Source organism: Arvicanthis niloticus, chromosome 2 (assembly GCF_011762505.2).
Source record: "Arvicanthis niloticus isolate mArvNil1 chromosome 2, mArvNil1.pat.X, whole genome shotgun sequence".
Lineage (NCBI taxonomy): Eukaryota > Metazoa > Chordata > Mammalia > Rodentia > Muridae > Arvicanthis > Arvicanthis niloticus.
The window spans coordinates 97565484-97588042 of NC_047659.1; the positions used below are offsets into that span (position 1 = coordinate 97565484).

Here is a 22559-nt window from a genome sequence, read left to right on the forward strand (position 1 = left end):
CAGGACCCATAGGGGCTCCCAGAGACTGAATCAATAATCATGGAGCCTGCATTGGTCTGAGCTAGATCTTCTGCAGGTCTGTTACGGTTGTGTAACTCGGTGTTCTACTCTTAACAATAGAAGCAAGCGGCTGTTTCTGACTCTTCTCCTGCTCTTGGAACCCTTTTCTCCTACTGGGTTGCTTGGTCAAACCTAGTGGATCTGGGGGAGAGAGGAGGTGGAGGGGGTACTGGGAGAGGGGAGGGAAGGGAGGGATGGGAAGCTGAGGGGGAAATCACTCAGCCCATTGACATTACTCAGCAGCCACTGGGAGAACTGGACAGAACACTACAGACCGGACCACAGCAGCATCACCTGGGAGCTTCCTAATGTAAAGCCTTGCCCCACCTCCTACCCCACAGACCCAGAGTCAAAAGCTGTGGGAATGGGTTCAGCCATGGGAGTTTTAACAAGCCCTCCCCCTGATTCACACGCAGGCTCAAATCTGAGAAGTGCTGGCTCAGCACAATACTTCCCAATTGCCTGTGCCTTGAAATCACCTGGGGACATATTGACCCTTTTAGAATCTAGTGAGTCTAACAGTGGTCTCCCAAACTACTGTATATTAGCTTCATCTGGAGATCTAACATCCCCCTGGCAAAGCCCAAGGCCACCCCCATGACAACTAGCCCAGTATTTCTGGGAATGGAAGGCAGGAATTAGTCTTAAGATTTATTTCATTTTTAATTGTCTGTCTGTCTGTCTGTCTGTCTGTCTGTGTCTGTATCTGTGTCTGTGTATATGAGTACATGTGCCTAAGGAAGCCAGGGGTCCCCTGGAACTTAAGTTACAGGCAGTTGTAGACCTCCTGACATGGGCACTGGGAACTGAACTCCAGTCTTCTACATTGGAAGTGTGTATCCAGCCCCAGGAATCAGTGACCCTTGTTGTTGTTGTCGTTGCTGTTGTTGCTGCTGTTGTTTGGTTTGGTTTGGTTTTTAAGATGCCTGCATAGGTCATTCCAAGGAAGTTTATAAATGAGAGCACCTCTGCCTCAGGTCACAAAGCTCTCCATGAGCACAATGGAAGCCACAGAGTTACTTGAGAATTGATACTTTAAAAATACAAACCACTGCCGGGCAGTGGTGGCACACGCCTTTAATCCCAGCACTTGGGAGGCAGAGGCAGGCAGATTTCTAAGTTCGAGGCCAGCCTGGTCTACAGAGTGAGTTCCAGGACAGCCAGGGCTACACAGAGAAACCCTGTCTCAAAAAACAAAAAACAAACAAACAAACAAAAAAAAAAACTGCTGGCACCTGCATGGAGGCCCATGCCTTAAATTCTAGCACTTGAGAGTCTAAGACCAGCCCAATCTACAGAGTGAGTTCCAGGCAAGCCAGGTCTACATAGTAAGCTCCTGTCTCAAACAACAAGCTGCTTTCCTTGCTTGCTACCAAGGGATCCTCCAATTCAACTCTCTCAGAATTAAATCAAAATCTTCAGGGGCTGGAGAAATGGCTCAGCAGTTAAGAGCACGAACTGCTCTTCCAGAGGTCCTGAGTTCAATTCCCAGCAACCACATGGTGGCTCACAACCATCTGTAATGGGATTGGATGCCCTCTTCTGGTGTGTCTGAAGACAGCTACAGTGTCCTCACATACATAAAATAAATAGATCTTTTAAAAAAATATTCAGCCTTCTGAAAAGCAAGATGCAGCACAAGCATTGCACCTCCGACATGTTACCTGCCTCATCACCCATGTTTTGGCTGTCAATTAAGACAGACTATGCTTCATTTTAGATATAATCACAATTTATTTCTGGTTGTTTTTCACATTCCAAGCTTAACCAGACACCACCCTGTCAGCCCCTTCTGTCACACAAGCCTGCAACCCTTTGGAGCATGCCGGCTTAAACTGCCCAATTACAATCTGTTGTGGGTCATGAACCCTCATGTGAGGCTATGATCAGAATTATGGGCTTGCTTCCCTCAAGATGCACACACACATAATAAGCACACAAACTGCACACAATTTCGAGGGGTTCCCGAACTCCCTGAAGCACACCCTTGCATTCTGACTGAAGACTCCAGTCTACACCATGGCCTGCAGAGGGCAGCAGGGTAGCTGGAGGGCACACTGAGAGCTGCATTCAGGAAAGCTGGGGACACTGTAGAACTTGATCAGCTTTTTGAAGGCACCTTTCTTCATCATCATCATTTCTTCTGGGAACCCGGAAAAGATCCTGGCCCGGAAGGAGCCCCCATTCTTCACAGAAGCGTCTGAGGGGAGTGACTTCTGGGCGCTCATAGGCACACTGTTGCAGCTGAGGGACCGCATTGTCTTCTTCTTGCTCTGTACCGACAAGTAACTGAACAGAAAGGATGACACCTTGTGCTTGGTGGTGTCAGGGGCCTCCTCTGAGAAGCAATCATCAAGGGGATCCAGCATCATCTCCAGATCACAGCTGCCCTCCCTTCTCACCAGACTGGCTCCTGGCTGCTTGATGATCTTCCCGGCCTGGGCTTGGTCATCTCCTCCCTCGTTGACTGACTCCAGGAATAGCCCACCAGACAGGTCCCTGGAGCCTCTGGTCACCGGTGGCGGGATGAGGTTCTTGGCTCGAGGGCTCGGCTGGGAAGTGCAGTGCTGGCTCAGGACAAGGTTAGCAGCCTCTCGGATGAGGTTCCAATCTCTCAGGATGTCATCCTTGGTGGTAAACTGGGACGTCACAGTGAAACGGATGATCAGCTTGTCCTGGATAGTTGCTGGGATGAGGAAGAGCTGGCCAGATTTGGCTATTTCCTTCAACACACTTTCTGTGAGACAATTGGGACCCTATATGAAGAACAAAAAGAATTGGATCCTACATCGTGCTGCTCGTAAGCACTCCACGGAGCCCAGCATTTACTGGTCTGAGGGACTCGCTACCCCTTCAACTCTGGAATAGAAGCATCCTTCTCAGGGAGCCACGCAAGAGCACATTACCTTCAGACGGAAAACCACCAAACCAAGGTGCCTCTTAGCAGGAATTTCAAAGAAAGGGTCATTTCTGACCAGAGATTCAAAGTATTTAGCCATTTCTGTACCCTGGAATTGTAAACATAAAGAAAACTGTGGTTAATAGGCCAAAACTAAACAGCATCTTTGATACTGTTCAACAACTTTAGACCAGAGATACAGATGAATCCTGAGACCTGTGTGGCTTCTGCCTGCCTGTCTTCCCCATTTGATCTCACTCATATTCAAGCTGCCAAACCTCTACTGTCTCATCTTCTGTCACATCACACCCACCCAGGGACCTTGTGTCTCAAAGTCCTCTTTCAACTTAACCCCAGAACTCAAAAGTCAAGTACTTTATAACTCAGCCATCAGCCTCCTGTTCTGGCTTCTCAGCTTCCCCATCAGCTAAGGGAGCCAAGCAAGGACTCAACTCAGCACCCAAAGGAAACCAGAGGAGGCTGTGTAGGCTGAGCTGTAACTCTGCCTCACAAATATCTACTGACTTCCCTCACCTCGCCACACTCATCACATTCCATGGCTGAAAAGTGCTTCCTTGTTACTGACTCTTCACGGGGAGCCTGTATTTTATGTAGCACCACCACCTACACCATGGAAAACCCTTGTATCCAGTTAATAGGTTCAGAGTTTTTCTTGGAATGGTGAAATGTTCTGGAATGGCGATGCTCACTTGATACTGAATACAGGAAATGTCACACTACATTGTACACTAAAACACGGGTTTTTAAATATGGTATGGATATTTATCATGAAAAATTAAAGATTTCATAGCATCTTGATCTTTTATAAAGTTTATATGATCTCTTAAATTTTCCTGTGGTTCTCTTGAGTTTTACTTTTACATGAAATTTTTAAATAAAGGACATGGCTGCGGCTCAACTGGCAATCCTCTGGCATACCTTGCACAAAATTCTGAGTTCAGTCAACAACTGAATAAAGTCAGGCATGAGGAAGTTTCAGCAGGAGGATCAGAAGAAGTTCAAGGTTTCCAGGAATGATGGTGTTTAATAGTCCTTAATGCCAGCACTCTGGGGTGAGGGGTGGAGGGGGGGGACTGGATATCTCTCTCTCTCTCTCTCTCTCTCTCTCTCTCTCTCTCTCTCTCTCTCTGTGTGTGTGTGTGTGTGTGTGTGTGTGTGTGTGTGTGTGTGTGTGTATGTGTGTGTGTTCAAGGCCAGTATGGTCTACATATTGAGGACCAGACTAGCAAGAACTACATAATGAGACCTGTGTGGCAGAGGGAGGGAAAGGGAGTGACAGACATGACACGTAATAGGGCTATAGAACATGATAGGGCTAGAGGTTCCAGTCTGAGACTCTCATACAGTCTCTGCTAAGTGATTTTTTAAAGATTTATTAAATGTATGTGAGTGATCTGTCTGTGTGTACACCTGCATGCCAGAAGAGGGCATCAGATCTCATGACAGATGGTTGTGAGCCACCATGTGGTTGCTGGAAATTGAACTGAGGACCTCTGGAAGAGCAGTCAGTGCTCTTAACCGCTGAGCCATCTCTCCATTCCCTGCTAAGTGATTTTTTAATGGGCTGTAACTCCCACCTGATGTTCCATTTTAGAAGAAGACAGAACTTTAGGTGTCGTCCTTGACCATGAGGAGACAGTGCCGTTTGAACCAACCTCTCTCTGCTCCACTTTCTTTCTCTACTGTCAATTTCAAGCTCTTACCACTGCCTCATGAACTTTAATTTTCTTTTATTTTCCTCTCTTTTCTCTTTTCTTTTTCTCTCTTTTCTCTTTTCTTTTCTTTTCCTTTCTTTTCTTTTTGAAAGGCTCTCTCTCGTGTATCCCAGACTGGCTCAAACTTACTATGTACCCAAGGATGACCTCGTACCATTGATCCTTCTGCCTCCACCTCCCCACTGTGGAACTACCCAGCATGCACCGCCAGGAGGCGGTTTAAGCAACACTAAGGGGTCAAACAGTGGCTTTGTACATGGGGAACAAACCGTGTACTAACAGAGCTACATCCCCACTTGATCCCTAAGAAGTTCTTCCTTGTCCAGGAAAAGCACACTACTGTTCTCCTGGCCTTTAAGTGTTCACGCCTCATTTCTAACCTGGTTATGATTCTCTCCTACCCTTCAGGCCCATTTTCGCCACCTGCCCTGTCAAAATTCTCCACTTGTCCCACTATGGCAGCCCGGGTGTGGCTCCCTCAGAGCCCACCTTCCTCAGCATCCTCACATTCTAAAATCCAAGGGTGGATGATTCTCCCAAAGCTTGGGCCTGGGTCTCCTGGTTGATAAGACATTCTCTTCCTGCCCTATTCTCTTCCTTCCTATGAGGCAAGATGTGTATGAGACAGAGCAGAGGCCAAGGGAAAGGAGGACACAATACAGGTAGTGTGTTCACTACAGACCCTGCCTAGAAGGGATAAGAGCAGGTGTACCTGTGTTGACACACCATTTGCCAGGGAGCCACGACAGTCAGAGGCTGACATGGAACCACTCCATTTTGAAAAGATGATGTGACCCTACTTTGACCATGCACACTGCTCTGTGACCTACTTTCACTTTCTCTTTCTGCAAACTAGGCTTTTGAGTACTCAGTTCTCAAAGACAACTACAAGAAAGGTGAGACTCTCCCGGAAGTGATAAAACAAGAGATGCCAGAAGCACAGAGGAAGTTGCCCTTTAGTGCTGGCTGTTTAGAAGATAAACAACGTGAACTACAAATCACAGGCAGCCCACTGGGATGACGTGGAGGTCAGCGCTCCTCTACATAACCAATAGTCAAGTCCCAGAAGCCCCTCTGTGCGCCCTACCACCTGATCCAGACACCAAGAAGCCCCTAGGCAGATTTGTGAAACCGGGGCAAAGTCTCCCTTCCCATGAAACCGCAAAGCATTGTGGGCTCAGTCCCTTGGTTCTCACACAACATACGTGTCTGACATGTGCTTGAAGATTCTTCACCCCGAAGGACCGAATCACAAACCAGAGCTTAATGGAACGAAATCGCCGGCTCAAGGGGATCTGCCAATGCTAGAAACAAATAACACAGAGCTCGTGGTTAGAAGCAACGTGCCCACTCCCCTGGGCACTCTTAAAATTATGTGTTGCCCGCCCAGCACTCCTGGGATCCCCTGGTGTCGCCATGACTCCCAAAGCTGTTGCTAAGGAGCAAACCAAGACAAGCTTATCTGGGCAGCACTGCACAGATAGAGCGGGACGAGTGGCTCCAAGCCTGTGACCTGGAACAGAGGGTAACCTCCCGCAAACTGCTGTTTTAAGTATTTCATCCCAGCCTAGAAACTTGAGGCAAGTTCCGTAACTAGCAGAAATTAAAGTTCTAAGTCTGCTCTTCTCAACATGGGTGGTGACTTTCATACGGTGATTAACAGTTTAGACACTGGGGCCTGACAGACCTGGGCTCTCCTTCGGCTCTGCCCCGCTCCTTATCCTGGGTGACTTTGACAGGGCTATCTCACTGGCATATCGATGGCATAGAAAAAAAGGCACTTCCCAGAAAAGTGACTTGGGGACAGTGGATGCAAAACCTCAGAGAAAGTTGTCCAGTCAGTGTAGACTGTTTAGATAATAAACAGGTGAGCTATGAATCACATGTGTATCTCCAGCACCAACATGGTTGGTCCTTACTTAACCTTGCTGCCACCTACTGGCTTTGGCTTTCCCCTGTGAGATTCCAGTGGCCTCAGATGCATCATCCAAGCTTTCAGACTGCATAGGAACTCCTGCCTCAGGCTGAAACTGATACCTGTCCTGGTACCAAATTCAACAACAGAGCTTAAAGTTCAAAGCTGCAGTTGCCACACATCTGAAAATTCCCAATCCCAGTGCTCAGGTCTGAAAACGGAGCCAATGGTTTGGGGACACTTGCAGTTGTTCTAACGAGCAACATGGCTTCTCCTAAGCTCTCCCTCAAATGTCAGAAAGCCTCCACCATCCTGTTGGACAGTCATCTGCCTCTCTCCATGGAGTTGACAAATCTTTACTGGTGTCCCAATCTTTATGCTTCATTGTAGTTTTCCAGACCAGACACAGCTGGCATAGTTCTCTAGTATCAAGGACAATGTGTTTCCTTGCACTAAACTCTCAGGCATGGTGGCACAGGCCTTTAATCTCAGTACTGGAGAGGCAGAAGCAGGCAGACCTGCTGAGTTCAAGGACAGCCTGGTCTACATGTGGAGTTCCAGACAGCCAGGACTACGTAGAAAGACCATTGGGGGGTGGGGGGGAGAGGGATAGAGGGAGGGAGAGAAGAAGGGAAAGGGAGAGGGAGAGGGAAAGGGAGCAGGACTTTTGTTAGCCAGCCAGCAGAGGGCATTAAAACCTTAGGAAAGGACAAAAATCTGTGCTGCGTCCTGCTTACCCTTGCCCTTAGACATGCAACAAGATGACTGGGTGCTCAGAGCCCCGTATAAAATGTCCCAGTTTCTAGATGATTATGGTAAACTGACCACCTTGTTGGATCAGAAAATTGCTAGAGAGGGGCAGGGAGCGTCTCAGCTGTGCTCTCCTCTGATCTCTGCTTAATCTCCATTCCACTCTTCTCACTCTGCTAAAACCAAACTATGTGGGCCCAGTGACTGCCTTAAGCTTGGCATGGAGCTTCCTCAACTGCAGATGTCTCCTAACTGTAGATGTCATCCTCTGTGTCTTCGCAAGGCTTTATGGATCTCCCTGCTGTTGGTGCTCTCTGCCATTGGAGAGATATAGAATGAAATGGAGAGAAGCCCCGCTCACAACAGAGACACCAGTCCTGATTCCAGAGCATCCCTCCCAAGCTAAGCACCTGGAACACTGTAATGCTTCCAGATCCTCACAGAGCAGGGCTAGGCTTCTACTGTAATCCCTTGGGTGCAAAGAAACTTGGAACAGCTATAAGAACCTTGGTATTACCATAAAGAGAGCAGCCTCGTTGCTCTGGAAATGTCTTCATATGCCTGGAAATTAAGTCCACTAGATTCCACAGTGGTGCCATGATAGAAGCTTCCCAAAGCAGCAAAGAAAGACATTCCCAGAGATTCAGCTGTTTCTTAGAAAACATCATTAGTGGCTATCAGACCAACACCTCCCCCCCAGGAAATCGTCTATACTCTCCTGCTAGGCCGTGATAGATAGATAGATAGATAGATAGATAGATAGATAGATAGATAGATAGATGATAGATAGATAGATAGATAGATAGATAGATAGACAGACAAATAGATAATACATACATACATACATACATACATACATACATACATACATAGATATAGATAAACAGATGGAAAAACAGATGGAAGCTAGATCTCCAAAGATGGTAAAAAGGAGCTAGCTGATCTACCTGTGACAGAGAGAATACTTTGGGGAGGAAAACAAGCCAAAAAAGACTTAGGAATTGTGATTTTTCTAGGGTTTTTTACATTTTCCGGATTTCATTCTGTGTTCTTGTGCACAACTTGAAATCAAGAGTATCTAGTGGGAAACCATGTAATGAACTCATAGCGTGCTGCTTCTGAAGGCAGAAGCCATGCAAAACCTCAGGTGTCAGTCAATAGTCCCTATCTTAGGGACTGGCTGCCCACTCCTGAAAACTCACCATGAAGTCTGTGGCCACACCAGAGTTGGCATGTCTGAGGTAGACGGGGTTCACACTGAAGGTCTGCTGCAGCTTGTACTTGTCCTTGACCCTGTGAGTTTTCAAGTGGGTGTTAGTGGCTGAGGTCTCTCTCTAAGGAAGCGAGGTACTTGCATGTGTGGAGAGCTCAACTCACCAGAACCCAGTACAGTCAAAGTGTACCATCATCCACTTGGAAGGGTTAAAGGTGAAAGAGTCGGCATACTCAATGCCCTTCAGGAACCCCCGGAGCTCAGGGCACAGAAAGGCTGTACCTGCATAAGCAGCGTCGATGTGAAGCCACAACCCCTCACTGGCACCTGAGAAAGCAAATGTCACTGCTAGAGGGGAGACATGGAAGAGCTACTACCAGCCAACCAAAAGGTGCTGCTCACCTAGCCCACACCACGACAGGCTGCAGAGAGATCTAGAAAAGGATGAGGGTTGTGGAAACGAGGGGACAGGGTGTTGGTATTAGGAGGTGAAACTGAAGCAGATATTGTTGCCTCCTAATAGGTAGGTCTTCTATCACTGGGCAGAGGATTACATCCTTGGCCTCGACCTGGAACATCCTAGCACAAAATCCAACTGCTCTACAGCCCAGAAAGCAACGTCAGTGCATCTAACACAGCACTTAGAGAGATGTCTGTCCCTGGTGGGCTTCTCACTAGGGAATTAAGCAATTACATATGGGTGTCTTATCCATCCTGTGGTTTCCCTTGATCTGCCTTTTTCCTCTCCAGAAGCAGGAGGAGATATTTCACTGAGCTTCACTCACTGTTTTCAATACAGCTTGCTTTGAATGGATTGCAACATTACATGTGAGAGCATGTGAAAGCTTGAGACTCTTCTGTAGCTTGAATGTCCCATGTCCCCGAAAGGCTCATGTGTTAAAAGCTTGTTCCACAGGGTGGCCATACTAGGGGGTGAAACCTGTAAAAGGTGGAGCCCATCAGGAGGTCACTGGGGTGTGATTTGAAGAGGTGGTGGGACCCTAATCTCTCCTCTCTCCTTCCCTGGCTTGTGATGTGGTTTTGCTCCAACATACACCCACATTGTACCTCACTCAGGCTCCAAAAGTGACAGGACCAATTGATTATAAACTGGAAGCTTCCAAAACTGTGAGACAAACATAAAGCATTTCTCTTGACAGTTTCATCATCTACGGTATTTGTTACAAAATGGAGAGCAGACTGATGCTTCCAAGGACATAATGCAAAATACAGAATTTCTGGCTTTTACCTCACCACTAGGAAAAGCCCAATGACCTCTACTGCTGTGGAGTGACTCTCATGACCTTTGGCATTTTCCCTCCCTCCCTCACACCAAATTGACCAAAGAAAATAATTCAGTGAAGCTGGTTCCAAGTTCTTGTTCTAGCAAATATTTCAAATGTTATCCCTTATCTTCCTAGCCAAAAAGGACAGATACTTACAGATGGGCCCCAGCTCTGACAGCCTGTCAAATGCACAGACTCCAGTGGTCCCTAACGTTGCACAGACCTAGAGGGAAATGAAGGTTCACATGACACATTGAGCCTGAACAAAGACTTACCCCCTGATATCATCTGCATCTGTGCTTATCACCCAGAACAGTGTATACTCCACTCCATTTTATCATAATTTGCACTAAGAAATCTACTTTACACAGCAACCGATTTTATACACATGTACATTTAAAATGAAAGTTTCACTGGGTGTCATAGTGCCCATCTTTAATCCCAGCACTAAAGAGCGCAGAGGCAAATAGGTCTCTGTGAGTCCAGGCCTACATAGTGAGACCCAATCTCAAAAAGAAAGAAAGAAACAAAGAAACGGGGGGGGGGGCAGTAAGTCAGGCTACCTCATAATTTGTAAAACACTAAATTTAAGGCTTGTTCTGCTTCCATTTGCAGCACATCACTTAACAGGATTTTGTTAAAATCCCTTGGTTACTAACATCTATGTCCTAGCACACTAATCTTAAAGATGCATTCTGACTTACAAACATAGGCACCAAGCCCTGTTGCTTGTCCTCCTCAATGGCTTTCTGGAGAGTTTCTCCTCGGAGTGAGAAGTTGTCGTCCACAGGCAGAAATCTGATCTTCACAAGGGAAATCAAGCCAGCCTTCTCCACTGAAGAGTGGGCCTACATGCGCCAAGGAAAACAGTCGGCAAGGGGCTGCCATGAGATGAGCATGAACAGGAAAGGCCAAAGACCAAGGCTGAAGGAATCTAATACCCATTTTTGAAACAGGCATTCATTATGGTTTCTGAAATCAACCCCCAGGCTCAAACATCCCAGAAACCTAGGATTCACAGATATAGATGAGAATTACACAAGTATTGAGGCCCCTAAAGCCAAGCCCTGACATGAGGGTGTGGCCTCTGTCAGGCAACTTACCTGATCAGAGGCATAGGCGACAAGACGAGCATTTAGCAAGGATTCATCAGCATCGGGCTCATGGACTTTCATTTCTAGGATTTTGTTCTTCCTTGCTGCCAGCAGGGCAATTAAAGTGGATTCACTGACAGTGCTCTGTAGTGAAGAGGGATTACCAACTGTGTCAGCCTCTTTAGGTCCTGTTCCCTGAGTTTAATCCCATGTATGGTGTGTGTGTGTGTGTGTGTGTGTGTGTGTGTGTGTGTGTGTGTGTGTGTGTGTGACTGGTTTGATCCTATGTATGATATGCGTGTGTGTCTCTGTGTGTTTGTGTGTGTATGTGTGTCTGTGTCTGTGTGTGTCTGTGTCTGTGTGTGTCTGTGTCTGTGTGTGTTTATGTCTGACGTGTCTATGTCTGTGTATCCATGTCTGTGTGTCTGTGTGTGTGTCTGTGTCTTTGTGTGTCTGTGTGTCTCTGTGTATGTCTGTCTTTCTGTGTATATCTGTCTCTGTGTGTCTGTGTGTATATGTGTCTGTCAGTGTGTGTGTATGTGCATGTTTGTGTGTGTCTATGTCTCTCTGTGTATGTCTGTGTGTGTATGTATGTATGTGTGTGTATGTGTGTGTGTCTCCATGTGTGTGGTCACTATCAGTAAGGAAGAGGGACATTCCTTCCCAGGAGCCTCCTTGCTCCCTGACTCATACCAATTCTGCATTCTGAAAGTAAGTTTTCACCAATGCCAACCCCTCTCGGTGTAACTACAGAACCAAGAAAAGGAATGTTCCAGAAGCAAGCAAGAGAATTTCCCATTTCTCATGGCTATGCTTGCTAGCCATGTAAAAATTATTGAAAAGAAAAGCTACACTCGGGGCCAGAAGTACATCTCAGTAAGAGTTCCTATTTAGGCCACATTCAGGCCTGTGTTTGATCCCCAGCACAAATAGAATGAACAAGGAAAAGATGGGGAGGGAGAAGACAAGAAAAGAGAGGAGGAGAGACCTCTGGTTTTCCAGGATGACACAGAGTTTGAGCCCACAAGAACACTCTAGCAAGAGTGCTGGCTTATGCAAATGGCTGATGATTTGGATCTGGTTTTGTTTTCAGTGATTCTTGTGAACTAACATTATCCCTCTGGAAACTCATTTCTGTCTACCAACTGAAAAGCATCCACAGTAAGACAAGGTAGAATGAGATTATTCTCTCCAGACATGATCCTGGAAGACATGTAAGTGGTATCTCAAAAATCTCAGACGTCTCTCCACTCACACAGGGCTTACTTCTTGAAATATTCAGGTTAACTACAGCTGACAGAACCTGCTAGAAAGCCAGGTGGCCACTGACATGGGCAGTAGAGTAGACCAGACCCCCAGAATAGTCAGTGGTTGAACATTACTTAATAACAAGGAAGACAGATCAGTTATAATCTCATCTCGTCTCTGTATCATGACCCATAGTTTACAGAACACCTCCTGTCCTGCTCAATCCTCCAACACCTGTGAAATGGCTGTCTTGTCATTACAGATTAGGAATGATGGTCAGAAGGTTATAGGAATAGCTCAAACTCAGGTGGCCAGTGAACACAGGGGAAAGCATGATTTAGATGCAGACACTCCTGAGATAAAATCTTCTCTCTCCCATCCAGCAACTGTTATTTAAGCTCTCTGAGCTTCGTTAAGATCTTAAGGTCACTGAGATGGTGCTGTGTACCTACAGGAGCATTGAGAAGATCCGATAATGAGCAAGATCACCAGCCAGGTGTAGTGGCATACACCTGTAACTTCAGTACACAGGATGATGAAGGAGGATTGCTGTGAATTGGGGGTTAACCTGGGCTACATATTAAATCCTGAGCTACAGGAGGAGCCCCTGACTCAAAAGACAACAAAGAGAAAAAGTGAAGCAAGATTGTATACAATCGATACTGTGTATTTTTCCAACTATATCCCAAGTTCTGCTCACAGGAAGTCTGCAACACGTACAAGCTTGCCTTCTTCATAGGGATCTGATTGAACCTCACTGTGAGAATAAGGATAGAGTTCACTTTTTATTTATCTAATCCTCCCATCTACTTTTTCAGGAAACATCATTATCTGTTTTTATAGGTTATAAAACCAGGCTATCATAAAATCGAAGAACTCAGGAACTCTCATAGTTTTCCAAACCACGCCCTCAGATATCAAGAGCCCACAGAGGCCAGAGCATCCAACCAATGCGCTGGGTCAGAGGCCAGAGCATCTGACCAATGCGCTGGGTCAGAGCCCTGAGCATCCGACCAATGCGCTGGGTCAGAGGCCAGAGCATCCGACCAATGCGCTGGGTCAGAGGCCAAATGCGCTGGGTCTATGGGTGAGCTCACAGAGCTGCTCCCGGAGCTATTTCTATTTGAAAAACAGAAGTATTTGGAGAGAGATAGTATCTGCCACTTATCCAAAAGATGGGGTCAGAGGGTATGAGCAATGAAGCTCTTCCCACAACTGGCCCTTCCTGTAACTGGCTGTCTCTTACTCCCCCTTCCTCTTGCCACAAGGTGTAATGAGACAACAGAGGAGTCTCGTCAGACTGTAAACTCTGAAACCTGAATCAAGGACAACTGGACCCCCAATCATCAGATGCTCAATTCATCTGTTTCAAATAAGGGAATGTGGTGAAGACAGGGGAATAAATGAACTGGCAGTTGAAGGAGGTGCGGTAGCTGTGGCAGAGGTGAAGGCTACACCGACTGGGCAGGATGTGGCAGAGGTGACAGTGGTGGTGGAGTGGTGTAAGGGCACTCAAGGCCGGGAGAATTGTGGGGAAGGATTCGTCTTTACTTTCTGTGCTCATCATGACCCTGCATGAGATGGAAGGTTATCATCACAGGTACCTGCAAGACACCTCCCCCCTGGCTGCTGGGATGGTGGTGCAGGAAGTACTCCGGGAGCCCCAGCATCTTCGCCAGCCAGTCCATGACATTCATCTCCAGCTCAGTGCAAGCTGGGCTAGAAGCCTGCAAGAAGGAAAGGACTTTCATTTGCACTGAGATGCCTCCACCAGCCCCAGGAATGCCTAGATCTCTGTTCGCAAGATCAATGAGAACTTCTGTAAAGGAAGGAGTGGAGCCCAGGGGCCCAGGATGCGCACACCCATTCTACCCAAGCTACCCTCCTCCGTCAAAAAGGGCAGGGATGGGGACTTCGGATCCAAGCTGCCCTCAATGAGGTCAGAGAAACAACCCAGAAATGACTGGCTTGAATTTGGTTCTCCAAGTCCCTGAAACGCCCAGCCCAAGGGCAAGTGTTTACTAAGAAGATACTGTTTTCTTTCCCAAGATAATAGCTGGAGTCAGACCCTCCCCGACCTCCCACTCACTGCTAAGGTTCAAGCTTAAGAGATAAGGATGTTCCATGAGGCTAACACTGCTCAGAGCTGAGTAGAGCTTAAGGGAAACCCCAGAGCATATCTCTAACTCTTCAGAGACAAGAGCTCAGGGGAAACCATGACCCAAGAGATGTCAAAGTGCCCCATTAAGGTCACAAACTGTAGAAATAACCAGATCTCTGCTCAAATCTCATCGAAGTCTGTATAAACTCTGTGAGTTTAGGAAGATAAACCGCTTAAACCTCAATTTCCTCATCTATAAAATGGGGCCAGTACTCGTGATTCTATAGGATTAAATAAGATAGTGTATATAAAGACTAAGTTTTAATAATACAGCATTATAACATTTAATGTTTTTATTTGCAATTATTACTACATTATTAGCTGAATAATTAGACACTCTCTCCCTTCAGAAATAAAGAAAAGAATACATCCTCCGCCCTGAAATGGTTCTCCCTGCTATGTCCCCAGGTAACCATGGTTAGAGGACATTTCTACTCACCCACGTGAATCCTAAGCAGTTAATGGCATCGGCCAGCATATCTCCTAGCAGGGATGGCCAAGAGGTAAGAGCAGGATAGTAGGCATGCATGTGGGGACTCTGCCAGTGGACCACCTAGAGACAGAACACACACGGCACACATAGTTGGTACCAGGTGGCACATCCAGAAAGCCCTCTCTTCCTCTAGAGAACTTCTGGACAAAAAGAAACAACTGTAAAAGTGGAGAGCACCCTTTTCAGAGAGGCAAGTAACACACTCCATAAGAACAAGGCCTTCATTACTGTTTTTCCTCTCCACACATCCTGAACTGAGCTAGCTCATCAGTAGAGACCATCTGTCCACATCAAAAAGGAAGGGGGAAAGTGAAAGTAATGTGGATGGGGCTCTCACATTAGCACCACACCGATTCCCTGCCAAAAATTAAAAGGAAACAGAAACTGTAGTGTCTGAAGGGCAAACGGGTGTTTCCTCTAAGTTCTTGCCAAAGCTTCTATTGTTTTATGGATCACCGAGGTCTTTGGGAAGAAAGCTCCTGTTGTGAGCCAGTTAGATGAGTCCTAAACTGCCTGGTAGGGATGGAGAAGAGATACTAGCCCAGGAGTAGAGGCAAACTCAAGGCCAATCCTGAGCCCACAGTCAGGGATACAGGAAGGAGCTGGAGAGGGCCCTCCTACAAGGGACCACATACACTCAGCTGTTTATCTGTTCAGTCATGACCCTTCTCCCCTGGCTATCCTGCTTTCACCTGCCTTTACCTCTGAGTGAAGCTGTGTCTTCTGACTTCTTGGGAAGACACGGCCCTCCAAAACCTGTTAATTCTTAGAAATTTTCTTCATTGGCCCTCCCTCAGTTCCGAGAGCCCACATTGACCCGTGAACCTCAGCAACACTGAGTCTGAGAGTTTCCCCTACTGACAACTCTAGAGAGAATTTAAGTGCACCATTCTGTTCTGTGTGAGCAAGTTCTTGCCAACGTTGTAGCTGAAACATTGTTTCACACAGTGCACGCAGGGAGTTGGAGCAAAGCCCAAGGACACAGGATCCGCCTCTACTCTGCACGCAATCAGCTCCTTGTTGACACACTGGGGAGTTTGGGGGCTCAAGCTCCAAAGCCCCATGTCTTCCTCAGTCAACTTTGAGATCCACTTTTAATTGTTTTAAAAGGTGGTCTCAAAATACATATACACTTCAGACCCTCCTTTCAGAGCAGAAACCACTCCTGTATCTCCCCATCATAAAATAAATTCCAGGACTGTTAAGTAGATGAACACAAACGAGAAACTGGCCATTTGTAAGGTGGTAATATTAACAGGGAACTGGCCCCTAGGTAATAGACACACCACATATCTGGACTTGACTCCTAGTCAGCAAACCCTCTTCAATTCTCAACAATCAGGAGCCCACCAGGTGGTTCAAATATCTCCCACCTTCCATGCTTTGTCGTTTTTTTTTTTTTCCTTCTCATAGCAAGGTCCAAGCCTCATCCCTGTTCTGCTGATGAGAGATGAATGGATGTGGCAGAGAGGTAACATCTCACAGTTCCAAACATCATCTAAATCCCAAAGCTGCCTGCTCCAGACTCCACCCAAACACCCAAGCAGAGTTGTAACCAGTCTTCCCTTGCTGGATTTCTCTTGCTTCTCTCAGTCTCTTACATTCTTTCTTTTAAATTTTTGTTCCCCCTCTCTTTCTAATTCTGTGTGTGTCTGTTTGTCTCTGTGTGTCTGTGTCTATGCGTCTGTGTATCTGAGGGAGTCAGTTCTTTCCTTCCACCACATGGTTCCAGGGATTGAACTAGGGTCTTCACACTTGCCAGCAAGGTCCTTTCCCCTTGCTTGCCTACTTGCCTACTTGCCTGCCTGCCTGCCTGCCTGCCTGCCTGCCTGCCTGCCTGCCTGCCTGCCTGCCTGCCAGCTAGCTGGACTGCTTCCCTTGCTTGCTCTTTTGCTCTCACTTTCTGGCCAAACTTGGAATTAAACAAAATAAAACTTTTTCTTCTCAATGTCTAGGAAATAAAAGGAAAACCATCCATTTTTAATAAGAATGTAAAAGGTCAGCTGCTTCCGGTCTGACTTTTAGGGGCCAGCAAGGCCTGGAAAATGAGATGGAAGATTGGGCCTTCATTCTCACTGTGCATAGTGACCATATTTGGAATCAAGGGAAGGGCCCCCCACGCCACTCCCCCCATCCAGGCCTTATCAAGATGCAGTTATCAGTTCTTGTAAAATAATCAGACTCGATAAGTCAAAAGAGCCCTTATCAAAGCAGACAGACCTCTACATCCAGAAATGAGCCTTTGTGGCCACACCCACTGGAAAAAAAAAAAAAAAAACGGTTGTGACTCCTTCCTGAGTCAGCTGCACTAACAGTTGCTCTCATTCCCACTCTGATTACAGCTGGTCCCTGCTGCGATGGCTTTACAGAATGAAATTGGTGAAATAATCTTATCGAGGACCAAGCCTAAAACTGTGCTAGAGCTGACAATTTTCAAAGCTGCTTGTAAAACAGACTACGCGGCAAGCTTGTCCTTTTCTGAGTTTGAGCATTTTCTCATCCTGGCTTGTAGACACATCCTTTGCATCTAAAGCCAAAGCTTTTGGGAGACTGATGGGAGAGACCTCAAGTCAACAGTGGGTTTATAGAATGAGTGTTGCCAGGACCAGGCCCAGTTTAGGGAGGCCTAGTCACTTGTCATAGAGGTATCCAAGTATGGGGGAGAAAACAAAGCCTCTAGGGTTAGATGGCTCAGACTGAAATCCATATCTGCCACCTAGGACCTGGGGCAAAATAATCAACTTCTTGGGGCCTCAGTTTCCTTGTCTGTCAAATGGGTCACTAGGAGGATTAAATGGAACAGTTCATCATGGGCTGGTGCATCATCTCTGTAGAGCAGAGCACGGAACCAGGGTGATGTTAGAGTTACTCATGCCTGGCGAAGACAGGCGTAGTCCAGGGCAGTGAGTTCAGCTCAAGTCTTATGCATCAGCCAGCTTCCATCTGTTCTGACCAAGCCACTGTCCCCTCAGGCTGCTCTCTCCTCCTGGGACATATTAGCAATTCCAGAAAAGCTCTTTCCTGCTCCCAAGAAACCAATCACCAGCCCTCCCTGGAAAGAAAGGCACAGAGGACAGAGTAGGCCTTCCAACCTGGCAGCGAGTGTGGTCCTGGGGACTTGTATTCTCTGTTTCAATCCATCCATTTGGTAAGATTTCAGAGATTGGAAAGGCAAGTCCCTGGCCCTATCTATTGAAATGCAGGCACTGTCCCTGATCTCTGCTCTCCTTGCTGGTCCCACAGTTGTCCCTTTTCTTAAAACCAATTTTCTTGTCTCCATCCATCTCACTAGCTGACCACACTTCTGGCCTCGACTTCTTCCCACCAGCACTACAGGTCAACGCTGGCACAAGAAACCTACTTCTAGGCTAAGTCATAGCCCTCCCATCCCAGAAGATGGGCTCTGGTGTCAGGAGATGAGGGATGTGCTGTACTGCCACACTGATTCAAGCAAGGGGTTTTTAGGATACATCCTTCCCTGTGTACCCTGGAATCTGGAATCACCCCTGCAATGTCTCACCCCAGGCATGATGATTCGTTCAATGTCCCCAAAGATGCTGTCCCAGCTGTCAGGTTCCTCAGGAGCACTTGCAGGTAGCTGGGCTCGCAGGTATCCAGGCTGCACATTTGGAGTCACCTGCCTCTCCCGCACAGTGCTCAGGTACTGGCAGATATAGTCCACCATCTCTTTCCCTGGACAGAAGCAGAGGAACCAGGTCATGTTTCCTTGGCCAATTCATACCTGTCCCTCTTGAACCCAGATCAAAGACTTGGTGAAAGCAGCTAGATCCATGAGCGGGGTAGACCTGATCCCCAGTGCATCCTTGAGAGTAAGGGTGTGAATGACTGATGGAAAGAACAGATGAACAAAGGGGAAATCTGCAAAGCACAAAGCATTAGCACCAACGTGAAACACGTCTTCCCTTTGCCTTTACCTGCCAGTGCGTCTACTCTCCCATTGTTTTCTTCTCAGAGACAGAATAGCTATTAATTCTTTAACTTAGTCTCACAGCGAAGTCTTGGTGGGGTTTTTTTGTAGCCCAAACTTGTTACACATTTACACACACACTCTCATGTCTTACACACTTACACACATGTACTATGTTCTTTGTCAGCGGAGATGAAAGCTACCATGTTCAGCTCTAATAAAAGGAAAAAGCATCTTACTAGACTCATTAAATCAGTACTCTCTCGCCTTTTTTTTTCCTTTCTTTTTTGTACTTGGCAACGTCTTCTGGGTATGATTAAAACTATAAATTTACTCTCTCTCTCTCTCTCTCTCTCTCTCTCTCTCTTACACACACACACACACACACACACACACACACACACTTCTGAGGTACAAAGGACATACTTAAAACACAACCAAGATACCCAAACAAGAGCTTGTGAACCAACCTGGACCCCAGAGACTTGGGGCCCATTGCTCCCTGGTGCTGTCCCTTAGGGTTTGTCACGTGGCTTTCACATTCAAATAAATGAATTCACACCAAATGAATGAAGACTAGTAAGAAAGGAAAGCAGACAAGTGAAGCTACTGCAGGCCAGTTGGTCTATGTCCCCTTTCATTTATTCAGGGCTCTTGTCCTTCAGAGGGGCTCTCTCATGGCCGTCCACTTCTTCCCATCCTTGAGTTGCCCACCTACTGTGAGCAACCAGAAACCCTTCTCCCTGCAAAGGAGAAAATGAGCAGAGAAGAAAAGGAGTCTGACTTTTCCCTCTACCTCAGCTCCTGCAGAGTCCCTACTCACAAAACTGAGCCCAGACAAGACTGAGGAGCCAGGAGGCTTGACTCAGTCAGCATGCCCAGCCTTGGGCACCCAGCAGTGGTACCCAGTAGACACAAGAGAGCTGCCACTGATCCTGGGACAGTCTCATCAGAAAATGTGTCCTACTGTAGAATAGGGACCCTCGCTCTCAGCTGGGTGCACCGTTGAAAAGCAACATGATACGCTAATACGAATCCACCTGCCAAGGTTGGTAGGGAAGAAGAGAGGAAAGAGATTTAGAGCAGGATATTAATTTACAGCCAAGACATTTTAGGCACTGTGACCCCACTAGTGGAGATGGGACTATTACAAAATTTCAAAGGCACTCATAATTCTCTGTTGTCACATAGGCTTTGAATGAAACTTTAAGTTGATGTGTATTTCAGCTAATGTGTACTAAACAGAAGAAGCAGAACCAAAGTCATCATGTCACAAGTCACTTTGTTGGATGCATCTTTCTAGAAATCCCCTTTAAGCACTTACCTATCCCCGCTCTGCAGACAGCCAGGCCTGGCAACAGGGTACCTGGCTTTGCTTTCCATGCAAGCCAGTATACAAGCGGGCACTTGGAGAATACTTAGGCATGAACACTAAAAGAATAAACTACTTCACACAGAGAAACGGATATTAAGAGAGTTTGTGCTGCCGAATATTTAAGACTTTTTTTCTCCTATTTTATAAGGCAATCGAGTGGATCACAAATACAAATAGTTTATTTTATGGGCAGGCAGGAAGAAACAAAATGCAGGACACAGGTAGCAATCATGAAAGAAGGCATACAAGAGGCAGAGAATGAGGGACCTTTTAAAACTCTGATCTACATCCCATTCAGGAGAAACACTACTGAAGCCAGCTGTTCCAAGAATCAGCGTTCTGAAGCCGGCTCTCCCAATTCAAATACTCACCTGCTCCCAACAGCAGTTTCTGAAGCCTTAACCGGCAGGGAAGACCCACCTGTCACTCACCTCTAGCTCGGTATTCACGGTATTCACGGGGCTCCATCATCTCCCTTGGCTTGCTCCTCCTGGCAGGCAGACAGAGGAGACTGGAAGGCAGCTGTCAGCCGGGCTTCTTACTTGCTCTTGTCTGTACTGTGCACTCCCTGGCAGCCAGCGCGTCTCTTATTTAAGGAGTTCTCTATTCCCCTACTTTAGCCCCGCCCCAATAAAGTCCCTCCCTGCAGGCTTAATTCCAGCCTCTCTTGTCCCAGTCCTTCTTGATTAGAACTTTGATCAACAGATTGGAGGAAACAGTGATTGGGGCACCTAGCATCCCAAGCAGCTCTGGGTAGACAAGGTAAAACAGCCCTCCATCACTTCTGTCCCTGCATTCAGACTATAGAGCCCCAGCTTTAGATAAAGTTCCTAGCTCAGGGGCCAGAAATAGGGTATTCATAATAAGTAGCACAGTAACACGAAGTTGCTCCTGCGCTCACAGAGCAGGCTTAAAGAAGCCCATAGCTAGCCAGGCTGAACTCAGGACAAATCAACAACAGGCAGGAACTGACAATGAGTAAGAAGATTTTTTTTTTTCCAATATTGTATAGCACTTGTTCTGAGTTCTTTGCCTCAGCTACTGTCTACGCTAACATAAGATAGAGCAATAGGAGAAAAACCTGTTTAGTGCCAATAAGTATGGAAGTCCCTTTAGTTGACAGACGCTTCCATAGCAAGCAGAACTGTAGATAGAGCTGGGACTGGGTGCAGCAGAATGCAGGACACACATTCTGTAAGGAGGAAGAATTGCTGCTCTTTGTCAGATGGAAATCTTTCTGGTGATGGCAGTTATCTGCACCCCACCTCTTCCTGAGGCAAGCAGTTTTCCTAACCAAGGTTTCTTCCTGAACGTCTCTCACGAAAGGACAGCTTTTGAGAGCTACTCCTACATCCAGGGCTTCTTGGGATAACACAACGAAAGCATATTAAGAGTGGGGTGGAAATTTCTCCTGAAATCATATTCTGGGGTGTTTGTCCTGAATCCCAACACTGCCACAAAACATCAAAACTCCTTCAGAGTTGCCCCAGCCCATGGGGGATTCGATGAGACCCTAGGGAAGGGGGCAAAAGAATGAAGGGACAAGAGACACAAAGAACGAGAGCAAGTCTGGGGTTCTGATCAAGCTCTGCAACTTTAATTTCAGGAGGCAGGTTATAAAGACACAGCAAAATGGGAAGTTTAGGCAAGGGTCATTGCTTAGGGCTATCCCACTATTGAATCTTCATTGTCTAAGACCATCCCACTGTCATATCCTCATTGCCCTAGATCATCCCACTGTCATATCCTCATTGCCCTAGACCATCCCACTGTCATATCCTCATTGCCCAAGACCATCCCACTGTCATAACCAGCTCCCAGGAAACACCAGATGTTCTTTGAGTTCCTAGGACCTGAGATCCGCGAATGTCCTTTCTTAACCTTGTACTGACTAAGCTTTACCAGAACAGCAGGTAATTTCCTGGGTTTGGCTCCCGGCATTTCCTCCCTATTAAGAATTTTAAATGAGGCTGGCAGGCGAATTCAGACATTAAGAAATCTCATTGGTAGATAAATGGGAATTAACCAGAAGGGGAAAGTATTGACCTGATCCTCCCAGTATCATTTGTAATGATGTCTATTGGGAAAAGAGAGGGTTATTTGTCTCATGGGCCATGTAGAATATTGAGGGTCCTAGTTGGCTGCTTTGAAACACAAGGAATCAACATCAACCTCTATGCAATCATGTTTGTTTTTCGGGGAACTCAGAAGCAGACAATTTGGGTCCTCCCACTGCAGTACCTCGTCACACACCCCTTGTAGGTACCCACATTCTGTCTGAGACATGCCAAACCAATGTGCTCAGATCTGAGTTATATGCAGCTCCTAAAGGAGATGTGTCATCACAAGGCTAAGCCAAGCCTTTATCAGCCAGATCAAGTCTATGATAATGTACTTGTAG

The 22559-nt window shown here is 46.7% G+C and overlaps 1 protein-coding gene across 2 annotated transcripts; it reads right to left on the minus strand.

Moving 5' to 3' along the window:
- Nucleotides 1-1774: 1774 nt before the first annotated feature.
- On the minus strand, nucleotides 1775-20737 carry Hdc (histidine decarboxylase). 2 transcript variants are annotated; one of them, XM_076929689.1, is made up of 13 exons: nucleotides 20590-20737; nucleotides 18376-18548; nucleotides 14802-14915; nucleotides 13806-13928; nucleotides 10963-11097; nucleotides 10564-10707; nucleotides 10016-10082; nucleotides 8738-8900; nucleotides 8563-8653; nucleotides 5901-5999; nucleotides 2967-3068; nucleotides 2463-2816; nucleotides 1775-2349 (listed from the first exon to the last, which is right to left on the minus strand). In XM_076929689.1, exons 1-13 carry the CDS (start codon nucleotides 20627-20629, stop codon nucleotides 2131-2133), a joined length of 1824 nt encoding a protein of 607 aa, XP_076785804.1. In that variant the 5' UTR covers nucleotides 20630-20737; the 3' UTR covers nucleotides 1775-2130. The 2 variants fall into 2 exon arrangements, with proteins under 2 accessions (XP_076785804.1, XP_034351504.1); XM_034495613.2 differs by having other exon boundaries at nucleotides 1775-2816.
- Between the last annotated feature and the right edge of the window lie 1822 nt (nucleotides 20738-22559).